The sequence below is a fragment of the Mobula hypostoma genome, chromosome 8 (assembly GCF_963921235.1).
Source record: "Mobula hypostoma chromosome 8, sMobHyp1.1, whole genome shotgun sequence".
NCBI lineage: Eukaryota > Metazoa > Chordata > Chondrichthyes > Myliobatiformes > Myliobatidae > Mobula > Mobula hypostoma.
In genome coordinates, this window is record NC_086104.1 from 93,555,478 (window position 1) to 93,581,046 (window position 25,569).

The following is a 25,569-nucleotide window of genomic DNA, read 5'->3' on the forward strand; positions in this document are numbered from 1 at the left end:
TGTTTGTTTGATAATGAACTTCAAAAAAAAAATTACAAAAAAAAAACAACACTTAGGTTCAAATTTATGCAGGCAGCCTTAAGAAGCCTAAAGGTGACAAGAACAAGACTGTGGTTCTCCACCAGTAAGTTGCAAACTCATAATCAAGAATTGTTTGGCACTCCATTATGTTTCTGATAATGAGAGGGTTGTTGTTAGACTATTGTAGCATTGTCAGTAAATGTAATGTTACTTAATGTTAATGGTCATGTCTTGGCAAGGGGTGCTCACCATTCTGATTTTGTTTTCTCTCTTTGCACATTTTTGTAGGCAAGCCCCAATAAGATTTTCTAACATCGCTCATGCTATCATTGTAGTCCTCCTTTACTTTGGTCTACATCATATTTCATAAGCTTTAACTACTCTCGTATTGAAAATTACTGCATTTGCAGTGTCTGATTTCTTCAGGTTTTAATTGTCCGTAGAGGTGAAGCTGGTTTCTGTTATGTGTTGAGCAGTGTCCACAATGCTCTGCAGATTCCAGCAGTCATGGGCAGAGCTGCTGCTATACCAAGCTGTATTGCTACCGATAGGATGCGTTCTATGTTGCATTGGGAAAAAATGGGTGAAGGTCAAAGGCCAAATTTTTTTGTTGCCTGAGAAAGTAGAGGTGATAGCAAACTTTCTTGGCCGTGGCACCAAAGTGAGTAGATGAAGACAGGCTAATGTTTACTCCTTGAATCTTGAAACTCACAGCCTTCTTGACTTCAGCACCATTGGTGTGGACAAGAGCATGTGCACCCCCCACCCCCCACTTCTAGAGTCAAGACTGGCTCTTTTATTTCACTGACATTGAGTGAAAAGTTTTCATGACAAATAAACACAATAGGAAAATAAGAATCTGATTTGCAAAAAATGTACATGAAGTGTAAACTATATTTTTTCTAATAATTGTCAATTAGGTTAAAATATGGTTCAATACCCTGTGCATTTAACCTGTTTGATTTGATTGGTTTTTTTTGGTCTTTTAGAAAATAAAAATTAAAGAAAAATTAAAGAAAATTAAAGTGAAATTGAGGCTTATTTTTAAAATTTCAGGTATATCAAATTTGGCTTGATGTCCTTGAAACATTTGAACATTTTCAATGGATGCAAGTTAGAATCAATTTTGCATGCTGAATTTAATACACTATTTTAGATATTTTAAAGCTTTTTGATATACAACTCAACATCTAAACTTATTAATAAAAAAACAAAAACACTAATAAAAATGATTCAAAGACTTTTAATATACAGTTTTTTAAAATATAAATTAAAAGGAAACAGAACATTTGACACCTGGAAATTTAACATAACCATTTAAAAAGAATAAAACCCAATTACACACAACAATTAGGCAACTGCAAAAACTCCCATTGCAAAAGATTCTAGGATTTACATACCAGTTGAAAAAAGACTCAAGATTTCTTTAAAAATAATTGCCCCAAGAAAGAAACAAAACATCCTGGTTTAACACATTAAAAATACATCAGTCCAATACACTTTGGATGAGAGTTCATAAGGCAAAATCTATTTTATTTTTGTTGTGAATATATTCCTTGGCTTCCATTTCTTAAGTCAAACATTGCTTAGCCATCATATACTTGCTCTCATTCTTTCTGACTACCTCTCAGTGTAATCAATACAAGGAAAAATATATCAATTATTATACTTAAATACAAAATGAATACTGTTATTCCTAACAGAGAATACTAAATACTACAGACAAGGTTAAAGTACACAGGTCATATTAGATGTGCCAGAAAGATTATCGCTTTGTTCTTAAATCTGGTCAACTTTATCTAATCTTTACACATAATTGAAGCTGCAAATAACCATGCCATTGAAACAAGTTACATATATACAATAAATTTTACCACCAGTATGTACATTTTACATTTGTAGAAAGGCTTATTTTCTTTGCACCTGTTTGGAAATACAAACCCCAACTCAGTTCAAAAATAAAAAGATTAAGCTCAGAAGGTCAGAAAAGAAAATTGAGATGTAATAAAAAAGGCACATTTGGCAGCTACTAAAACTGACGTGCGCCCGACACAAACAGTACAGTGCGCATTAATACACATTCAGTCACAGGTTAATTGACTTCATTTAAACCAAAGCAAATCACTCAGGCTGAAACAGGTTTTGTCTGATGCATCAAGGATCACCAGCCTTGTTGCAGTAATTTGCTGCAATATTTTCTTCTACGAAGGAAGGCTCATTCAGTTTATTATCCCCCAACAGGAACATCGAGCAGCAGATAACTGAAGATGAGGTACAGATCAACTATGATGTAGCTCTATGGTGGAATGTGCTCAAGGGGGTGAATGTTCCTATATTTTACAAAATATATTTTGAAAACTTAATACGTTTATCAGGAGACACTGCAACTTTTGCAAATCTACAGAGTTGGCCATTCTTTTTGTAAAAAAAATCCCATGTATTTCTATCCCTGCCTTGTGGTCATCAAATATAAAATTTTAAAGAATTATAGAGTATAGAAAAATTATAAACAAATAGTTTTGTTAAAACAAATAAGAATTTAACTTAACAGTCTTTTACTGCATTCAGTGACATGTAATAAATGTAACTTTGATAATTATCTATATAAGATATACAGAAAGGGAAAGTGTCTCATTTGTCACCTGCAGTTGAGATAACAGCTATGGATTCTAGCTTGTAGTGAGTTAAGCCTTCACCATATTTTTCACAAGTGCTTTCTCTCATTTGCCTAACCACAACCAATTGATATTAACCATAAAAACTGAACTACACATTGGTAATAGTGTTTTCCAACTGGTATGTAACCCTGAAAATGAAAGCAACTGATATGCAATTTTTCACTGCTCATACTTTTTTCATTAGAGTTTCCCTTTGAATGCTTTTAAAATTATTCCCCAAGTTTTGCTTTCCGTGCACTCACTGCCTTTCACAGTGGGATCATTATTAAAATGAAAACAGCATGCATATTATTCTCAAGTGGTTTAAGGTGTGCTGCTTGATTTAAAAGATCCAATAAGCATTCTTCAGGGTAAAGAAAAAAAAATCAACTAGTGAAAAGATAGAACTAATCTTGACCAGGGTCAATATGCAGAGGTTTTCTGAATGACATTGGCATTTATGAAACTAAAAGTATTTTACATCCAAAACTACCGGATTAATGGGCTTAAATATAAATCTTTCATTATTCAGCATTAATGTTTTGATAACAAGCTGACAATGATTCAGTAGTTTATAACCTGTTTAGCTCATGACTCAAAATTGTGTGTATATCAAATCTGTGGCAAATTTCATTTTGCATTTTATACCCACACCTTTGGCAGCCCTTCAGCATTTTACCAATTTACAGAATCAATGAAAACACCACAAACTGAACTTTTGTTCAAAAACAGTTTTATTTAATGCCAATTAAGCCTTTTATTCAGGGCTATATACTGAAAATACCCATAACAGTTTAGATTTGGCAGCCCTATCAATATCAATTGGTTAACTGAACAAAAAGTAGCCACTGGCATATCTAAGTGCTTAAAAAGGTCTGCTGAAATTATAGCATGTTTATGTTGTTTGCCTGTCCCATATATGCTGAAATATTTGCGTAAAGCATAATAACCTACAATATGAAATCTATTTAAGTACAGTATATTTAAGTTTAGGTGAATTTATTTATTGTAGAGGCAATAAACTGATTTATTTAAAAATTAGCATGCATTAGGTGTGTTTATTCAGACCACAATGTAAGACACTGGAATGAAGCTTGAAGAGTAACCCAGATCATAACATCATTACTTTTCGATCAATAATAACATTTGGTTTCTATTTGGATCTACATTTGTAAATACCACAGTTCAGGATGAGGCTTGCTATTAAGTCCCATGCTCCACCCACCATTGCTTGAATAAAATGAAATAATTTCCATCATAAACATCCTGCATTCCTTTTTTTGACCCCTATGCAATTGCTGTAATATCAATGAGAGTTATTTGAGGCTGCGTGAGATGAACAGCACACAACTGTAGCAGAAATTAGTTACCATCTTTCATGGGACAGTAGGATATGTTTTAAATAGAAATGTAGTTGATGTGAAAACGAGAACAGATAATTCCGACTAATTTATAAAAAAATGGTGTTTTGAAAATGTTAAATGATAAGCCTACAGGAATTTTTTTAAGGCAAAGATGATGATTTCAGTAAAGACTGAAAGAACACATTCTACTTATCATAGAGGATATGGAATCAAGCCAAGAACAGCCACTACAATATTAAATTATGTGGTTATCAGTACAAAGCTTTCTTATGCACTACAGTGTGTCATATTTATTACTCTTATCACAGGTAATTACTCTACAATCCAATTTACATTAAACAGTATAAGCTACTTCAACAGCATCTTGCCTCTAAAAAAACTCAGGGTATTTTGTTCACTTATACAGAGTGTATATAATTCTGTTCCAGCATCAACCTCCTTTACCTTATGTATCGTACAACTCAAGCTGGTGCAAGGTATGGGAACATTTGGCAATCTGAATAAATAATTTATATTTATCATAGCCAATTATCTGGTTGAATCTTATGAAATAATCCAGTCTGCCATATAATTTCAGAAACTGCAGTGATGTTATGAAATGGGGTTGTCACTTGACTTAAGTCAGTAATTGCAAATTTAAGAGAATAATATGTCCGAGCCCACTGAAAATGTAAATGTAGAAATGATTAGTTTCCACATTTTACTGCATTGGGTAAAATTCACTTTCCTTTGTTTAATGGAGATAGGTGCTACATTCTCATTGAAGGATTTTTCTGGTCTGACTTGTTCTTGAATCACTTTCACAAAGAATGTGCTTCTTTGGTGTAGCAGGTACCCACATTTCAAGAAGTTTTATAGTTACCACTCTGCAGAGCTAGTATTTCCTCAATATTCTAGGTACCAAAAATGCATTTTCAGAAATGAAACAAGGCATGATTATGTGAAACATCAATCCTGTGTTTTAAGTTGAAGGTGCAAGCCACTTTATCCTCAAAGAAATGTCTTGTTGAACAGTTGATATCAATGGTCGACCTTCATTGTTGATACAACTTTATTACTGGTATAACAACCCCACAACGGCATTCTCAGTTACTGGCCAAGTCAACATGGTTCAGTTTTTACATGTAACTATCCAAATCGTTCTTCACTGCCTAAATGCAAACAGAGAAGGCAAATAGATGGAGACTCCAGTCTCTGCCACAGTCCAAGCTTTAACTGTATTCCTATAGCTGAGACATTTAGATTCCACCCATCTCATAAACTCCCTATGCTGCATCCTCTGCAGTTTCCATGAGTTTGTAGTGTTTAATGTAGATATTTTATAGCTAAGAAGAATGGGCATTTTCCAGCAGAGGTGGTCCATCCCGATGGAATGAAGGATGTGTGTGCTCCCTTTTATAGGTTTTTGGTGGAAGCTTTGGAATTGTTTGAGATGTGGAGCTCTGTCTTGGTGGAACAGGTGGTCCTGCTGTAATGCCAATGTCTTCTTGTGGCAAAGGAGGAGATGGCAATTGTCTGCGGGTTCCAAGTGGTGAGGGCATCTGAGGAGGTGGTGGAGTAAAAGGAGTAGGTGAATTAGGGAAGAAAGTGTTGGGCAGTTCAGTTTTTCTACCCATTGGAGGAGGTTGCAAAGGCAAAGGTGAGACTGTAAATACATCTGGTGTTCGTACGGGCTCTCGAGGTGGCAAGCTGGGAGGACTGTCAGGAGGTTCTGAAATCGATGACCTCTCAGACAATGGATATCGAGGTGAGTAAACCTTAGCTGTGGGTTGTCGAGGTGGTATAGCAGGTGGGCTATCCAAATGTTTTGACTTGATCTGAAATACAGAAGTATGCACATTAGTGACTGATTAGCCTTGTGAATCATACCATTTCCAAAATCATTAACCTTTCAGAAGCCATTAAAGCATGAAATCCAGAGCAACTCTTTACTGCTATATGAAAGGATAGCTACATTATTAAAAGTGTCTTATTTTGGTCAAGATGTAAAAATAAGGCCCTGTCTGGTGTACTGATAAAATACTATAGATGTATTACAAAGAATTCTCAGTGTAGGGACCAAGATTCTTTCTTCAACCAACAACATGAAGAACAATTATACTCTATTCATGTATTTGTGTGGGTTTGCACTATGTGAAATATTACTGCAGCATGTGTCTACAACTGACTGGTATTCAAAATAATCCATCAGCAGAGAACACCTTTTAAATATCTAGAGTGCATAAAAACATTATAAAAGTTATGATACACAGGCAATATTTCACACAATACCATAGATTATATTGAAGTAATATTTTAGTTTGCTCACCTTAGATGGGGATGATTCTGTTGGAGCTGATTCAGGTCGTCTACGTGGTGGAATAGGAGGAGGCATGTGTGTTTCATCAGCAGTTTTATTGCAACTCATTATTGAAGAGATTGATTGTGATCCTGTGATTAAATAAAAACAATTCAGCTTTGCTAACACTAGAATTCATTCAAATAATATTTACATTACAGGCTTTGTAGGATCAACCACTGGCAAAATTCAAAGAGGACATTCATCGTCAAGTGTGTGCATGCATTGAATTGTGCAACTTGGATCATGAATTCCAATACTGAACTGCAGAGGGTAAAAGCAGTTACAAACATGCAAATTTATGGTTAACTTTCAGTAATATCTGCAATAAAATAAGGCATTAAAAGCATTAGTAAAAGCTCTGACCCGGGTTCTCAGATAAGGCTGATTATAATGTACCAATGAAAAGGTTACATGTATTACAATCTAAAACCGAAATGCTATATCTACAAGTTATAAGTTACTTCAATAATATATTTCTTTTTACTTAAAATTAAATGGTAAAATGAAAAATCCAACTTCAAAATGTTCACCATAATCTATATATGATTAACTTTAAATTACAATGCCTTAAAATTTGTTCTGTTTGAATACCAAACTGGTGAAAAAATCCAGATGCATATGAAATAAAGGCATGAAGGAAGGCGAACATTTTCAATGTTCCAGCATGCATGCTGTCATCTATGTTAAAACAAAGCTGCTTTTTAGCATAAAAGACAGTGCATGATCAGCTTTAAAAAGCCGTGCTGTATATTAAATATGCAACATTAAAGCCCAATACTAACTTGTGCCATGGGCCAGTGAAACGGGGGAAAATATGGTATCACTGCCTGTGGAAGAAAATAGAGAAAATCTAAGGAAGGAACCAAGCTAAACAGATTTATTGAATTTTACCATTTGTAGATGTCAGTTATGTGCTTTTTATGTCTTCTGATACGTAGATTTGGTAGTGTAATAATTTGCTATGGACAGTATAATGACACAAATAAACTTAATGTTTAATACTGGCACACCTTAGCACTAAAAATATAGATAACACAAATACTCTGCCCCTTAGGTTCAAAGGAAGAAATCAAAGTTGATGACAATGTTTCTCACCCTTTATATTCCACCTTGCCTGAACAGAGGAGCATTTTCAATAAAAGACTAAGCTAATTGCGCTGCTCCAAAGAACGTTACATGAGGTCATTCTTACCCTCGGCCATTAGGCTCTATGATGAGTCAACCTATAGTTGAGGAAGTGATGACCCCCTCCTGTTAGACTGTTATTAACCTGTTTACCACACCCTGCTATCGCAGACTCCCTGTGCAATAGTACAATTCTTGCTCTATCATCTTACCAGTGTGAACTTGTAAATCCTGTACATCTTATTTTTAAGGTAACTTTTTAAAATTCTTTCTTACTTCTCTTCTAATATTTGTATATCTGTGCACTTGTAATGCTACTGTGACACTAACTTCCTTTGGGATCAATAAAGTATCTATCTATAAATTAGGTCATCACAAAGAATTTAGATACATTTTAAGTGAATTTCAAAATGATTTGAGAGATTACTTGTCTTTTCTTTCACTAATGCAATCATATACCTAATACCTATTAAAGAAATATTGATATAAAAATAGTACTCATTGCTATGAATGCTTATGCTTAGATTGGTGAATTTGAGAAATGTGTGATAAAAATGTGTGCACTCTACAAAAGTGTCACAAATATAAAAGTAGTGCTGCCTCTCCAAAAATATTTGCCATGTTTACTCAGTGAACTGCCATAACTTGGGCATATGACCTTAAGAAACAATTTTAAAAGGGTGCTTTGCAGATTGAATCCATAGATAACCTTGCTTTCTCAATGAACATAAACCGGTAAAATAATTGCTCTCCTTCCTATAACAAGCTTAGATTACAGTACTTCCTGATGTGGCTGAATGAAACAATTATCTGTTTTGATGCTCACAAATTTATCAGGTCATTTCACACAGAGACAGTTTTGGTAATATGTGAAAAAACAACACCTTTGCTTCAGATGGTTTTCAACTCTAGCTTGCATATTAACCTACTCCATTTCCCAGCTCAAAGCACGCAAGTAGTAACATATAAATTAAGGAAGCAGTTTCTAAATATTTATGACTAAATAACAAACAAAACTTAAAGGCCAATGATATTACTGTTGAATTAAAGCCTACTTTTAGTAATTTTATTTTGAGGTTTAAAAGTGATAAAATTAACAGCATACTTGAATTGAAAGGACTAGCTGGATCAGAGTCCCCAAATACACTGCAGACATCTGTTGAGCTGGATGCTGCTGAAGCAGGGGGTGGTGTCAGAGGTGTACGCGGAGAGTTTGGTGCTGATGCTGTACTTTCAGTCTCATTTTCTGTGATGCGGCTGTAACTGATTTTACGTGGTTCCTGCAGTAGTGGTGTAGGATGCCCACGCAAGGTTCCTGATCCTGGATGCCGAGGGTTAGATGGCCGGACACCAGGAGACTTCAGTGTGTAGTTAAACCTCTTTGCCTAAAATACAGTTCAATTGAAAGAAGCTAAGTTGAGTCACGTCCACAATGGAAAATTTTAATGGGTTATGTAGATCATCAATACAGTAGGGATAAAGAACTTTAAAATAAAATGATACAAGATAATTCAAATGAAATATTTTCTAATGGATTTATCTCCGAATTTTACTGAAGTCTGTAACTCAAGCCAGAAGGCTTGCACAACACAAGTTCAATCCTGTCTCTCTGATTTTCTACCTTAATGAATTATAGAAAAGTTAGTGATTATAGTTAGCTTTGTAGTATTACAGTATCTGATATTATCTGCATCAGTGATCTTTTTAATGTCCCATGCAAACTAAGAATGGGAATAAGATAAAAACAATTTAGCAAATTTAAGAAGCCAGGTACAGAAGATCTCTACAGAGTAGTGGCCAATCAGCGATCGTGACTGACTGGCAAGAACAAATTAAAATAAAGCAGAAGCAAGCGGAGTGGCCATCGTTGGAGAGAACAGTGTTACAGAGTTAATTTGAGGCTTCAGTGCGGAGAGGCTTGTGTGAGAGAGGGCACAAAAAGCTGTCATCAAGTTTTTCTCTCCAGTTTATTTGTTGTTTTCCTCTTTATATTTGCACAGTTATAACAGTAGGGATGCAAGGCAGGGTAGTAGAATGCTGCAGCATCTAACACTCTGCATTAAGGAACTGGTGCTGGAATTGCATGAACTCTGGATCATTTGTGAGGCCGATCGGGTGATAGATAGTACTTAAAATCAAGGCGCAGGATACAGGAGACTGGTGACAGTCAGGAAGAGGAAAGGGGTTAAAAACAGCCTGTGCACAGTACTCCCGTGGCTACCCCCCTCAACAACAGGTACACCACTTTGAATACTATTGTGGGGGATGACCTAGCAGAGGAAAGTCACAGCATTCAGGTATCCAGCACAGAGTCTGGCTCTGTGACTCAGAAGGGAAGGGGGGGGGGTGCAGATTGGAAGAAGAGGTGAGCTGTGGTGATAGGGGACTTGTTAGGGGAACTGAAAGGAGGTTCTGTGGACAAGATCGAGATTCCTGGATGGTATGTTGCCTCCGGGGTGCCAGGATCCAGGACATCTTGGATCGAGTCCTCACTATTCTTAAGTGGGAGGGTGAGCAGCCAGAGGTTGTGATCCATATAGGCACCAATGACATAGGTAGGAAGAGCGACAAGGTTCTGCAAAGTGAGTTCAGGGAAGTATGTGTTAAGTTAGATAGGAAGATCATACAGTTTAACATGTGGCTAAAGAGTTGGTGTAGGAGAGAGGGCATCAAATGTTTGGATCATTGGGCTCTCTTCCAGGGAAGGTGGGACCTGTACAGAAGAGACGGTTTACACCTGAACAGGAGGGGGATGGGAACCAGGGTGCCAGAACAGATAGCGGAGAGGTTGTGGAGGCAGATGTTAAGACCTCAAAGTGAGGAATCAAAAGGTTGAGCATGGTGCGACTAATATTCTAAGCTCAGAATCAGGTTTATTATCACTGGCATGTGACGTGAAATTTGTTAACTTAGCAGCAGCAGTTCAATGCAATACATAATCTAGCAGAGAGAGAGAAAAAAATAAAATAAAACATAATAATAAAAAAACAAGTAAACCAATTACATATATTGAATAGATTATTAAAAATGTGCAGAAACAGAAATACTGTATATTAAAAAAAAGTGAGGTAGTGTCCAAAGCTTCAAAGTCTATTTAGGAACCGGATGGCAGAGGGGAAGAAGTTGTTCCAGAATCGCTAAGTGTGTGCCTTCAGGCTTCTGTACCTCCTGTCTGATGGTAACAGTGAGAAGAAGGCATGTCCTGGGTGCTGGAGGTTCTTAATAATGGACACTGCCTTTCTGAGACACTGCTCATTGAAGATGTCCTCGGTACTTTGTAGGATAGATGGAGCTGACTAAATTTACAACCCTCTGCAGCTTCTTTCAGTCCTGTGCAGTAGCAACCACCCCCCCACCGCATACCAGACAGTGATGCAGCCTGTCAGAATGCTCACCATGGTACAATTATAGAAGTTTTTGAGTGTATTTGTTGACATGCCAAATCGCTTCAAACTCCTAATAAAGTATAGCCGCTGTCTTGCCTCCTTTATGACTACATCAATATGCTGGCACCAGGTTAGATCCTCAGAGATCTTGACGCCTAGGAACTTGAAGCTGCTCACTCTCTCCACTTCTGATTCCTCTTTGAGGATTGGTACGTGTTCCTTCGTCTTACTCTTCCTGAAGTCAATCAGCTCTTCCGTCTTACTAATGTTGAGTGCCAAGTTGTTGCTGTGGCACCATTCCACTAGTTGGCATATCTCACTTACGCCCTCTCATCACCACCTGAGATTCTACCAGCAATGGTTGTATTGTCAGCAAATTTGCAGATGGTATTTGAGGTATGCCTAACCACACAGTCATGTGTATACAGAGGATAGAGCAGTGGGCTAAGCACACGCCCCTGAGGTGCGCCAGTGTTGATCGTCAGTGAAGAGGATATGTTATCACCAATCCGCACAGACTGTGGTCTTCCGGTTAGGAAGTCGAGAATCCAACTACAGAGGGAGGTGCAGAGGCCCAGGTTCTGCAACTTCTCAATCAAGATTGTGGGAGTGATGGTATTAAATGCTGAGCTATAGTCGATGAACAGCATCCTGACATAGGTGCTTGTGTTGTCTAGGTGGTCTAAAACTGTATGAAGAGCCATGAAGATTTCGTCTGCTGTTGACCTATTGTTACGATAGGCAAACTGCAATGGGTCCATGTCCTTGCTGAGGCAGGAGTTCAGTCTAGTCATAACCAACCTCTCAAAGCATTTCATCACTGTCGATGTGAGTGTAACCGGGCGATAGTCGTCTAGGCAGCCCACATTATTCTTCTTTAGCACAGGTATAATTGTTGCTTTTTTGAAGCAAGTGGGAACTTCTGCTCGTAGCAGTGAGAGGTTTCAATGTAAGTAGTATTGTAGGAAAGACAGATGAGCTCAGGGCATGGATCAAAACATGGAATGATGATATTGCAGCCATTAGTGAGACTTGGTTGCAGGAGGGACAGGATTGGAGGCTCAATATTCTTGGGGCTTCCATTGTTTTAGGCTCGACAGAGTTGGGGGGGGGTGATGTTACTAGTCAGGGAAAATGACATGACTGTGCTCAGTCAAGACAACCTGGAAAACTCATCTAGTGAGGCTTTATGGGTGGAACTGAGGAATAAGAAAGATATCACACACAAAATGCTGAAGGAGCTCAGCAGACCAGGCAGCATCTATGGAAAAGAGTAAACAGTTGACACTTCATTAAGACTGGAATAAAAAGATCAGAAGTTAGAGCAAGGTGAGGGGAGCAAAGGAAGAAATACTAATGAGATGTCCTCCTTCTTCAAAGAAAGGGGCTTTCCATCCTCCACCATTAACGCTGCCCTCATCTGCAACTCTTCCACTGTGCATACATCTGTCCTTACCCCATCAGGGATAGGCATAATTCTCCGTAACCTCTGCCGTTTCCAATGGGATCCCACCCTTCCCCTACTTTCTGCAGGGATCGCTCCTTACACAACTCTCTTGTCCATTCATCCCTCCCCACTGATCTCACACCTGGTACTTAAATGGAACAAGCACCATACCTGCCACTACACCTCTCACCTTTCAGGGCCCCAAACAGTCCTTCCAGGTGAGTTGACACTTCACCTGTGAGTCTGTTGCGGTCATCTATTGTATCCAATCCTCCTGATGTGGCCTCCTGTATATCGGTGAGACCCAGTGCAGACTGGGAGACCGCTTCACCGAACACCTACACTCTGTCCTCCAGAAAAAGCGGGATCTCCATGTGGCCACCCATTTCAATTCTACGTCTCATTCCTATTCAGACATGTCAAGAATCCATGGCCTCCTCTACTACTGCAAAGAGGTCACACGCAGGTTGGATAGCAACAGCTTGTATTCCCTCTGGGTAGCCTCCAGCTTGATGGCATGAACACTGATTTCTCAAACTTCTGGTAAATGCCCCCCTACCTTCACCATTCCTGTTTCCCTTTCTCACCCTATCTCCTTAGCTGCCCATCACCTCGCTCTGGTGCTCCTCCCCCTTCCCTTTCTTCCATGGTCTTCTAACTTCGCCCATCAGATTCCCCCTTTTCCTTATTCTTTCACCTATCAACATCCCAGCCCTTTACTTCATCTCTCCCCTGCTCCTGATTTCACCTATTGCATACCAACTTGTACTTCTTCCTCTGCTCCCCACACCTTCTTGCTCTAACTTCTCATCTTTTTTCCTCAGTCCTGATAAAGGGTTTCAGCCTGAAACGTCAACTGTTTCCTCTTTTCCACAGATACTGCCTGGCCTACTGAGTTCCTCCAGCATTTCAGTGTGTTGCTTCGATTTCCAGTGTCTGCAGATTTTCTCATCTTTGTGCTCATAAGAAAGGTATGACCACATTAATGGGGCTATATTATAGACCATCCAACAGTCTGCGGGATTTAGAGGAACAAACTTTTAGAAATTGCACACTGTTGTAGTTGATGATCTTAAACTTTTCACATATTGACTGACTCCCATACAGTAAAAGGACCAGATGGGATAGAGTTTGTCAAATGTGTTCAGGGAGATTTCCTTAATTGGTACACAGAAGTCCCAAAGACAGAGTGCGCGATACTTTATTTGCCATTAGGGAATGAGACAAGGCAGGCAATAGGAGTTTTTGTAGGGGAATGCTTTGCATCTAGTGATCATAATGCCATTAGTTTCAAATTAAACACGGAAAAAGATAGGTCTTGTCCGCCGATTGAGATTCTAAATTGGGGAAAGGCCAATTTTGATGGTATCGGAAAGGATCTGGCAAGTGTGGATTGGGACAGGTTGTTTTCAGGCAAAGCTGTGCTTGGTTAGTGGGACCCTTTCAAAAGTGGAATTTTGAGAGTACAAAGCTTGTATGTGCTTGTCAGAGTAAAAGGTAAAGATAACAAGTGTAGGGAACCTTGGTATGCAAGAGATATTGAGGCTCTGGTTAAGAAAAAGGTGGTGCATAGCAGATAGGAACAATTGAGGTACTTATAGAGTATTAGAAATGCAAGAGAACATTTAAGAAAGAAATCAGGAGGGCTAAAAGGCAGCATGAGGTTCCCCTAGTAGACAAGGTGAAGGAGAATCCAAAGGGCTTCTACAGATATATTAAGAGCAAAAGGAATGCAAGGGACAAAATTGGTCCTCTGGAAGATCAGGATGGTAATCTATGCATGGAGCCAAAAGAGATGGGGAGATCTTAAATGGATTTTTTTGTATCTGTATTGACTCAGGAGACAGACACGGCATCTATAGAAATGAGGCAGCAGAGAGGTCATGGATCCTGTACAGATTACGGTGGAGGAGGTGTTTGCCATCTTGAGGCAATTAGGGTGGATAAATCCCCAAGGCCTGAAAAGATGTTTCCTTGGACCCTCTAGCAGAGAAGTGATGAAACTACTGGGGCTCTAGCAGAGATATTTAAATCATCCTTAGCGACAGGTGAAGTACCAGAGGATTGGAGAACAACTAATGTTGTTCTGTTGCTTAAGAAAGGCTCTAAAAATAAACCAGGAAATTATAGGCCAGTGAGTCTGACATCAGTAGTGAGAAATTTATTGCAAGGTATTCTAAGGGACCAGATATATGAGTACTTGGATAGACATGGACTGATTAGGGTTAGTCAGCATGGCTTTGTGCGCAGTAGGCTATGCCAAACCTATCTTGCAGTTTTTTTTGAGGAAGTTACCAGAAAATTTGATGAAGGCAGTGGATGTCATCAACAGGGACTTTAGCAAGACATTTAAGATGAGGTAGTCAATTGGATTAGACATTGGCTTTGTGAGGAGAAGCCAGAGAGTGGTAGTAGATGATTAACTCTGACTGGAGGCATGTGATATGTGGAATGCCAAGGGGATTGGTGCTGGGTCTGCCATTGTTCGTCATTTATATCAACAATCTGGATCAATGTTCTCTCTAAGGTGTTTGCCATGCACACATCTTTAGCTACCAGCGCACAAAGGAATTGCACAAAGAATTAGTATTTTGAGGATGGACTTTAGGACCAGGGGTAGCCAGGGAGCTCAGGAACTGCTGCCCATGGCTGCTACCGAATCCGCAGTATTTCTGTTCTGCTAACGGATGCCGTTAACACATTAAAATTAATGGATCGATAATTCTCAAATCGTGTTATTTCATTCTCTGCAAATTTATACTTACACTGACTTTCTACTGATTCAGGACTCGGCAGCAGCCACAGGTTCCTGAGCTCCCCGGCTCCCCCAGGTCCTAAAGTCCATCATGACGCAAAACCTTTGTGCAATTCCTTTGTGCGATAGTAGCAAAAGATGTGTATGCGTGTGCACACCTTAGAGGGAACATTGATCTGGATAATAATATGGTTAACTGGATCAGCAAATTTCCAGCTGATACCAAGACTAGGGGTGTAGTGGACAGCAAGGAAGACTATCAGAGGTTGCAATGGGATCTGGGCCAGCAGGAAAATCGACTGAAAAATGGCAGATGGAATTTAATGCAGATAGGTGCGAGGTACTTCACTTTGGTAGGACCAACCTGGGTAGTCTTACACAGTGAACAGTAGGGCACTGAAGAGTGCGGTAGAACAAAGGGATCTGAGAATACAGGTCCATAATTCATTGAAAGGGGTGTCACAGGTAGATAGGATCATAAAGAAAGCTTTTGGCACATTGGCCTTCATAAATCACATATTGAGTACAGGAGATGGAATGTTATGTTGAAGTTGTATAAGACATTGGTGAGACCCAATATAGAGTACTGTGTTCAGTTTTGGTCACTGACCTACAGGAAAGATGTAAAAAAGGTTGAAAGAGTACAGAGAAAATCTCCAAGGATATTGCCAGAACTGGAGGACCTGAGTTGTAAGGAAAGTTTGAATAGGTTAGAATTTTATACCTTGGAATGTTGAAGATTGAAGGGAGATTTGGTAGTGACATACAAAATTATGAGGGGGTATAGATGGGGTAAATGCAAGCAGGCTTTTTTCCACTGAGGTTGGGTGGGGCTACAACCAGAGGTCATGGCTTAAGTGTGAAATGTGAAACTTTAAGGGGAACACGAGGGGAAACTTCTTCACTTGGAGGGTCATGAGCGTGTGGAACGAGCTGCCAACGCAAGTGGTGCATGCATGCTCAATTTCAATGTTTAAGAGAAGTTTGGATAGGTACATGGATGGCAGGGGTATGGAGGGATATGGGCCAGGGGCAGGTTAATGAGAGTAGGCAGTTTAAATGGTTCAGCATGGTCTAGATATGCCAAAGGGCCCGTCTCTATGACAGACTGTAGTTTTCTATGATTCTGTTACTTAATTTTTAGATAACTTGAGCACAAATTAAAGTTTATCACAGACTTTATCACCAAATGCTTTGCGGATTGTGTACCAAAGAGAATAATCTGTGTGTTCCCCAAGCTAAAATGACAGATGAATCAGGTGATTCACTCCCTGCTGAAGCCTAGCTCTACAGCATTCAAATCAGTTGATCCCGATCTTTACAAGAAATCAAGACATGACCTCTGAAAAGCTAAAAGAGATGTTAAGAGACAGTACCAGTCCAAAATAGAGCCTCAGAGCAGACATCAGTTGTGGCACGACTTGCATGCTCTATTGAGCTACAAAGAAAAATTGGGCAGCATTGCTGACAATAGCACATCCCTTCCCAATGAATTTAATCCATTCTATGCACTTTTTGACAAGGGAACTGGTATGTCATTACCCCCTTGACAGCCTTCAGTGCACCTGAACTCACAATCACCTTTGCAGTCATCAGATTACTTTTCTGGAGAGTTAACCTGTGGAAAGCATCTGGCCTGGATGGTATCCCTGGCCGTGTCCTTAGATCCTGTGCAGATCATCTGGCTGACATACAATGTCCAATTCACAAGAAATCAAAAGTCTCTTTTCAGATGCCAATTATTACAAACTTCCGGGCAGCCTACAAGCCGTTTAAATTTTGCAGCTACTCAAGCTGTGATTTTATAGGTAGCTTCTGTGGCTCTGTCTGTGAAGCTTTGATGTCAATTTCCTTTGGAAATGCTTTGTAGGCAGGTTGATGGAAACAAATAAGGCAGATTACATCGTGGTCAGTCAAGCCCATGTTGATAACTCAGAAATGTGGATAATATGGTAAATTGAATTGAACTGAATTGACTTTATTTCTTACATCCTTCACAAACATGAGGAGCAAAAATCTTTACCATCTAAATGTGCAATCAAAGTAATTTATAATAAATAGAACAGTCAATGTAACATAGAAATACACTCAACTCTGCGTGAGTTAATTATTCTGATGGCCTGATGGATGAAGCTGTCCCAGAGCCTGTTGGTCCTGGCTTTTATGCTGCACTACCATTTCCTGATGGTAGCACCTGGAATACATTGTGGTTGAGGGGACCTGCGTCCCCAATGATCCTTCAGGCCCTTTTTTCACACCTGTCTTTGTAAATGTCCTGAATCATGGGAAGTTCACAACTACAGATGCACTGGGCTTTACGCACCACTCTCTGCAGGATTCTGCAATTAAGGAAGGTCCTCGGTGACATGGATGCCGAGAAACTTTAAGCTGTTTACCCTCTCAACCCCAGATCCATTGATGTCAATAGGGGTTAATATTGTCACATGTATTGAGGTAGAGTGAAAAACTGTAACAGGATGCAGAATAATCTGTACAGTTACAGAGAAATGGCACTACAGACAGACAGAAAGGTGCAAGGCCACAACAGGGTAGATTGTTTGGTCAAGGGACCTCCTTATACTAGGGGACTGTTCAATGGTCTTATAACGTGAAGGATAGAAGCTGTCATTGAGCCTGGTGGTATGTGCTTACAAGTAATGGCAGAACTAAGCTGCAGTATGAAATTTGTTCAGATTACATACTATAACAGCATTTGGATTAGAGGGAATAGGGGACAGAGAAAGGTGCCGCTTGCCCTGACAACTTGCACTTGTTCCTCTGATTAAATAGGGTATTGTTATGACAGGACAGTGCTCCAAGCATTTTGTCAAGAGAAGGATTCTTTTAATGCGACTGTTCCAGAATTGCATCCCTTCCCAATATGGTAGGGAAGATCAGTTTGTCTGAGATGTAAACAAGGATTTTTTAAGGTCTGAATAGAAGTTCTTGTTGGACTGTTCTGAAACTTCCAGGGTTAGAGTTAATTGTTCTGATCACTGTAGCAAGATGGATACATGTTACAGTGAGCTGAAGGATTATGCAGCATTCACCAGTTCTGCACTGGGAGATGCTGAGACAGCAGGCTAGCTCACTGAAGCCCTCATGGTTCTTCTTCTGGTTTGCCATTTCAGAAAATGAACTCACCACTTTGTTCTTTACACTAGCCACCTTCTGACCATTATTCCTCACCCATCTAGAGGCATAAAGAATGTGATTTGCATAATGCACCAATTCAAACAAAAGAAGTGAAGAGAGTAGTACCAGCCATTATACACAGCCTTTTCTCGACTGTTTCAAAACTTTTAACTCTATCAGCATTTTCTTCAAATTTGGCTGCTCACAGAAAATTGCATCTTTATTTTTGTTCACTGATAGTATACACAAGCCATGCTACTAACCAACGACACTCTAACAGAACCAAGTCAGTGAAGACCACTGACAAACAAGACTGCTGTTCAAACCTGAGTTGCAGTATGTTGTTGATACCTGTGTTTGAGCAGATGTGGAGACTAAGATTTAAGCCCTCATTGATTCATTTACAGTGGTTTGAGTGGATGGCTCTTACTTTCAATACACACAAGTCAATAATAGTCTACTAACTTCCTCTGACAACTGAGATTCATAGAGAGACCCTGGAAAATGTGGACCACGTTCCATATCTCAGGAGGCACCTTTTCTAATGATGGAAATTGATGACAAAATTGATGGACATTGGACATGTTCAATGCAGTAGTACAACCTTTGCTTGATTTGAAGACTTCAACACCAACATAAAAATTATGGTCTGCTGGACAGCAGTAATCCTTGCACTTCACTTTGTTTCCAAAATCTTGACTTCTTGTAGCAGGCACTAGAAGTGTACCAGAAAGCAGTCTCCATAAAATCCACCAAATTCACTTGAAAGGTAAATAAACCAACATCAATATTGTATCCAGGACCAACACCCCCAGCACTGAAGTGCAGGTAACACTCCATCACCTCCACTTAATAGGTAAATCCCTTGCATGCCTGAGACCAGATTCTGAGATCTCTCTTGAGAAGAGAATGACAGACAGAAGTCAAGATCTAGGATATGCTCAAATTCTTTTGAAGAAATGCAGCACCACTGCTATTATTCTGATTTTGTACTATTTTATTTACACGTATTCCCCGCTTTTTGAAAGTTTGCTTTTACGAAAGATCAACATTAGTACCTGTTTTTGCTAACCGAAAGAAATCCAAAGAGGATTTTCACTTTTACGAAAAAAGGTAAAAAGCAAAAATAGCGTTCAGCGTTTGTTTTGCAGCAAGCCATTATACAGGCAGTGCGCACCCCGAGCAGCGAGAGCGGTGCTGCCGAGCTCCTTCCTCGGGAACTACACTCAGCATCAAGACGCTATAGCTTTGAACGACGTCTGTGAGCATCTGTGCTTTACCTCAATTTATTTTGTGCATCCGTTAGCAAGATGTGTCCTAAGGTATCAGAAAAGCCTAAGAGAGCTCGTAAGGGTGTTAAACTTAGAGTAAAACTGGATGTAATTAAGTGTTTTGACCGTGGTGAACAAAATAAAGACATTGTGCATGTGTTGAACTTGCCTGCGTCCACCATTCGTACTATTTACATGCAGAGAGAAAGAATCTTGAAAGCTGCCAATGTTACTATTGGTTCTGCTAGTAGCAAAGTGGTCTCTTTTAGTCGGCATCCGGTAATGGATAAAATGGAAAGTCTATTGCTTAATGGATTGATGGTAACTGAAACTGTAAATACATTATTTCTACTTTATATAGGCTGTGTATTTACCATATCATTCCTGCTTTTACTATATGTTACTGTTATTTTAGGTTTTTTTTGGATCTGAGAACGCTGAAAAATTTTTCCCATATAAATTAATGGCAATTGCTTCTTCACTTTACGCCATTTCGGCTTATGAAAGGTTTCATAGGAACGCTCTACTTTTGGATAGCAGGGGATACCTGTATTTTGTATTCTATAGTAACTTTACATCTGCAGTGTACTAATGCAAAACAATGAACTTCATGACATACCAAACAGTGATAATAAACCTGATTCTGATGAAATCAGTGAACTTGTTCCTGAGTAAGAAAAGGGAATCCAGTTGTAACTGGGATGAAGTGAGTCACAGAAGGATAAAAGAAATAAAGGGTTTAATTTAAAGGTGTATCAGTTCATTGGTGGCTAGAAAAGACCTACTTTATCACAGGAGTGCTCAAATATGGATCTTCCTGGGACACATCCAAGATCACATTCAGCATTCCCAATATCGAATCACTGTTAATATGCATTTAAAAGATAAAAATACTTACAAATCTAGGTAAAGACTTGGCATTCCGAGGCTCTATTTCCAAAGACTTATTGAACAAGTAATCTGTAAATTCTTTCTCTAATATATTTCCCATTGGATTTAAATTTTCAAAAAACTTCTGTTAAAAAAAATGGAAATATGAAATAAAAATGGAAATGAAGGTATCTGTCCAAAATTGCAGTTGATGTGTTTTACAATCATACAGAATAGAAACAGGCTTTTTGGCAACTGAATCTGGGCTGAACATTTTTTATTTTCCCCACACTTCCCTTAAATCTTATCTCTGTGCATCTCTCTAAGATAAAAGAAAAACAACTAATTTGGATTAAAGAAAATATTAGGAAAAGAAGACAATGAAACTAAACTTTATTTAAAAGTTACACAATCTCTTAGATTTAATTTAGAAATTTATAAAGAACTGAACATTCTGTACGATTGGTTCCAGTATTTTCACCACAATATCAATTTCAGACAGACATGGCACTTCTCCAAGTATATATCTTAACACAATTTCTGATGTACAATTTAGACAATAAAACTACATAAACATGAGAAAGTGTGCAATGCTGGAAATCCAAAGCAACACACACAAAATACTGGAGGAACTCAGCTGGTCAAGCAGCACCTATGGAAGTGAATAGATAATCAATGCTTCCTGAGACCCTTCTTCAGAAATGAGATGGAAGGAGAAAGGTGCCAGAATAAAAAGGTAGGGGAAAAGAATGAGGCTAGCTGGAAGGTTGTAGGTGAAGCCAAGTAGGTAGGAAAGGTCAAGGGCTGGAAAAGGAATTTGATAGGAGAGGAGAGTAGACCATAGAAGAAACAGGAGGAGAGGACCGAGAGGGTAGTAATAGGCAGGTGAAAAGAGGTAAAAGGTCAAAACATGGAATGGGGTGGGGGATTTGTTTACTGGAAGGACAAATAGATATTCATGACATCGGGTTGGAGGCTACCCAGGCAGAATACAAGATGTTGCTCCTCCACCCTGAGGGTGGCCTTATCTTGGCGCAAGAGGAGGCCATGGACTGACGTACTGGAACAGGAATGCAAATTAAAATGTTTGGCCACCAGGAAGTCCCACTTGCGGCAGATGGTGCGGAGGTGCTTGATGGTCCCCCAATTTTACTATGGTTCTCACCAATGTAAAGGAGGTCACATTGGGCGTACCGGACACAATAGACAACCTCAGTAGATTTGCAGGTGAAGTGTTGTCTCATCTGGAAGGACTGCCTGGGGCAAACGAAGAGGTGTATGGGCAGGTGCGGCACTTACGCTGCTTGCAGAGATAAGCAGCGGGACATATTATTTCAGTCTAATTCAGTCCCTCTGAACAACACCCTCATGCAATATATGGTACGACGATCTTGAAGGTTAGGTCACATGGGATTCGGGGGAATTGCGAGTTGGATTCAGAATTGGCTTGATGGTAGGTGATGGTTCAAGATCGATTCTCTAACTGGAGGACTGTCAGGTGCCCCAGAGGTCAGTGCTGGGACTTCAGTTATTCAGTTACTTGGCCTGCCTCACTTCCTAAGAGGAGGAACTGGACCTCTTCTTGGGGAATGACAGGCCAAATAACTGAAGTGGTAGCTAGGGAGCACTTTAATCCAGTGACCACAATTCTATTAGGTTTTAAAAAAGTTATGGAAAAAGATAGAAAAGATCCACAGCTTAAAGACCTAAAGTAGAGAAGATCCAACTTTGAGGGATCTAACTGGGGTTGACCAGTTAATATGTAAAGGCAAATGAACAGTTGGCAAGTGGGAGGCTTTTAACAGGAACATATCAAGAGTCCAGGGGGTAGCATGTTCCTGTTAGGGTAAAAAGGTAGACACACCAAGTTTAGGGCAATAAGAAATATCAAGGCTCTGGTAAGGACAAATAAGGAAGCCTATATCACATTAAGGCAGCTGGGTACGAATGAATCCCTCGCCGAGTATAAACAATTTAAGGCCAGGATTAATAAAGAAATTAGGAGGGCAAAAGGAGCATATGAGATGTATTTGGCATGCAGGGTTAAAGATAATCCTTGGAGGTTCTTGGGTTATATTAACAGTAAAAGTGTGACTAGGGAGACACTGGGTCCTCTTATATGCTATCGTGGCTGCCTATGTGTGAAGCCACTGGTGATGGCCAAGATTTTTAATGTCTATTTCTCCACTGTGTTTACTGAGGAGAATATCATGGATGCCAAATAAATGAAGGTAATAAGTAATAAGGTCTTATAAGGAAGAAGGTATTTACAACCTTGAAGTGCATTAAGATGGGCAAATATCCAGGGCCAGACCAAGTGCAATCCCCAGATCTTATGAGAAGTAAGGGAAGAAAGCCTTTGTAGAGGTACTTCCTTCATTGTTAGCCATTGGTGAAGTTCCAGAGACTGGAGGAAGTCTCAGGTTGTTCCATTGTTCAAGAAGGCTAGCAAGGACAAGCCAGGGAACTACAGGCTGCTGAGCTTGACTTCAGTTGTAGGAAAGTCACCGCAGGGAGTTCTGAGTGACAAAATCTACTACCACTTAGATATGAGGTTTGATCAGGAATAGTCAGCAAGGCTTTGTGCATACAAAGTCATGTCTTATCAATCTTTTGGAAATTTTCAAAGAGGTAACTAATGGGATAGATGAAGATAAGGCAGTGGATGTTGTTTATATGGACTTTGATATGGCCTTTGACAAGGTTCTGGATTGTAGGATGATCTTGAAGGTTAAGTCACATGGGATTCAGTGGGAACTGCGAGGTGGATTCAGAACTGGCTTCATGATATGTGATGGTTCAAGATCGATTCTCTAACCGGAGGACTGTCGAGTGCCCCAGAGGTCAGTGATGGAACTTCAGTTATTCTTTATTTATGTAAATGATTAAGATATGAATGTTCATGGCACGATTAGAAAACTTGTTGATGATACAAACTTAGGTTTGTTGCTAGTGAAGCATGTTACAATGAATTGCAAAGAGATCATGAAGAGTTAGGGAGGTGGGCTGAAAAACAGCGAACATATTTCATGTTATGTAAATGTACGGTGGTGCATTTTAGGCAGTCAAACTAGACTTATCATTAGTCAGGGTGCCAAGGTTAGGAGTAGCAATATTATGTTGCAGCTATACAAGTCATGGGTGAGGCCACATTTAGAGCATTGTGTACAGTTTTGGTCACTGTTATAGAACAGACATCATGCTAAAAAGATTTACAAAGTCATTGCCTGGACTAGGTGGAGAGCCACAGTCTTTTTCCCAGGGTTAGAGTCCAAAACAAGACAGCAGTGATACAAGATAAAAGACATCTGATGGGTAACTTATTTACACAGAGGGTAGTGAGTACCTGGAATAAACTGTCACAAGAAGTGGTCGAGGAAAATGCAATTACATTTAAATGGCAGTTGAATAGGTACATGGAGGGGAGGAAGAATCTTGGAGGTTTATTAGCTGAATGCAGGTAAATGGGACAAACAGGGAGGATGCTGTGGTCAGTATGAACCAGTTGGTCAAAGGGCCTGTTTCCATGCTGTATTACTCTATGATTGACTCCAATCTGAATTCATGATGGCATGTGCTGTAAACATACATGGGACTGAAATAATAGCTGCTGTCATCCACTTCTTCATTTGTAAAGTAAATTTTTTAACTCCAGCAGTAATTTTTAAAAAGTCTATCTTGACCAAAGCAGGCACAGGAAGAGCTTCTTCCCTGAGGCTGTGACACTGCTGACCCTCTCATCACAGTGCTAAGCAATACTGCATCCGTATTGTACTCTCTCAGTACTTTTATATTTGTGTGCTGTAGCACTTTTTTTATTCACAGTTACTTTGCAAATAACACTATTCTTTGCATTACTGGTCAGATGCTAAATGCATTTCATTGGCTTTGTATCTGTACTCGGCACAATGACAATAAAGTTGAATCTAATCTAATCTCATACAGGGATTTTTTTTGTTGATTCTTGCCTGAAACACAAAAAACACTGTTGTCCAAAATTGAGATTGTTCTTTTTTAAATGTGAGGTGACAAGGTCTCCCAGCAATAATTATCCAATCTCAGCATGTTGAATAAATTTGAGCATTCTGAATTACGTCAGGTCTGAAATCTCCCTCTCCCCAACAGAAGAAGTGTTGAATAAAACAATTCATGCACAATTTATTTTTTACTGAACTATTTTCACAAAATAAGGCATTGTTGCATTTTCCCTCTCCTCTTGGTCTTTCTAAAAAAGGACTGACCTTAATGTTTTGCTCTACTCGTAAGCAGTATGGTTGATTTTGGTATTGCTGGATCTCTCCTGTTATTTCAGCAACCTTCCTTCTCTTACTGAAGTTTATTAATTCTCTACCATGTCTCTTCAGGAAATCAGGATTACCTTCCTCAGTCTTCAAAATGTTTGTCAAATATATTCCTAAATAATGAAATAAATTGCCAGTTACTTTAATAAATTTGAAATGCCCAAGTAAAATTAGAAACAATCAAACTTGAAATCAAACAAAAGATAATTTAAGACATAGCTAATCCAATGATAAAGACACAGCCTGTTCCTTCAAAATGGACTTCATGTGTGAATATGAAAGGTCAACCTCACTGCTCTTTTAAATTCCACAGTTCAGCAGTTTCAGGTGTCACAACCTTGAAACATTCCCCACACCTCTTGATAGCCAACAGAACCTGGGTTGATTCTTTTTCAAGTTGATTTTTAGTTGATTCTTTTTCTTTTACAACAGTTTTTAAAAGCTTCTGATGTTCAAAGACATTTAAAAACCTTAAAATTCAAGTAAATATTAAATAATTATAAAAGCCCCCCATGTAAGATCTTAGATTAAAAGTTGAGGTGGAGTACAATTAACAGTGTATTACAAGAACATGATGAGGATTGGCACACCAAAATTGTCCTTGTGCCTTTTAAAGCCCAATATATAGCTGTATCAGTTTCCGACTCGCCCACAGCACCGAGGTAGAGTGTGCAAACATCAATGAGTGCTAAGAATTTACCTCATCAGGACTCTTCTGCAACGTGGTGTATGTTACTTCTCACTAAACCCACAGATTTTACAGTGCATTAGTATACTGAGCTGTCACATTGCATGCAAGAATTGCTGTTACCTGCTTTCCTTTTTGCAAATACTTTGTTACAGATGACTGAAGCTGAGCAAACCTTTGCATTGGTACAATACTATTATCTGAGTCA

General features: G+C 39.1%; 1 protein-coding gene across 2 annotated transcripts in view; it reads right to left on the reverse strand.

Moving 5' to 3' along the window:
• Window positions 1–1,248: 1,248 nt before the first annotated feature.
• LOC134350741 (son of sevenless homolog 1) overlaps window positions 1,249–25,569 on the reverse strand; it is a 204,921-nt gene continuing 180,600 nt past the window's right edge. Inside the window, exons 18-23 of one of the 2 annotated variants that reach the window (XM_063056363.1) lie at window positions 24,614–24,786; window positions 20,401–20,517; window positions 8,614–8,893; window positions 7,166–7,210; window positions 6,351–6,472; window positions 1,249–5,859 (exon numbers count right to left, since the gene is read on the reverse strand). In XM_063056363.1, coding sequence (XP_062912433.1) covers window positions 5,368–5,859; window positions 6,351–6,472; window positions 7,166–7,210; window positions 8,614–8,893; window positions 20,401–20,517; window positions 24,614–24,786 — 1,229 coding nt within the window. In that variant the 3' untranslated portion in view covers window positions 1,249–5,367. The remainder of the gene's footprint in view (window positions 5,860–6,350; window positions 6,473–7,165; window positions 7,211–8,613; window positions 8,894–20,400; window positions 20,518–24,613; window positions 24,787–25,569) is intronic. The other variant, XM_063056364.1, reaches the window with a different exon arrangement.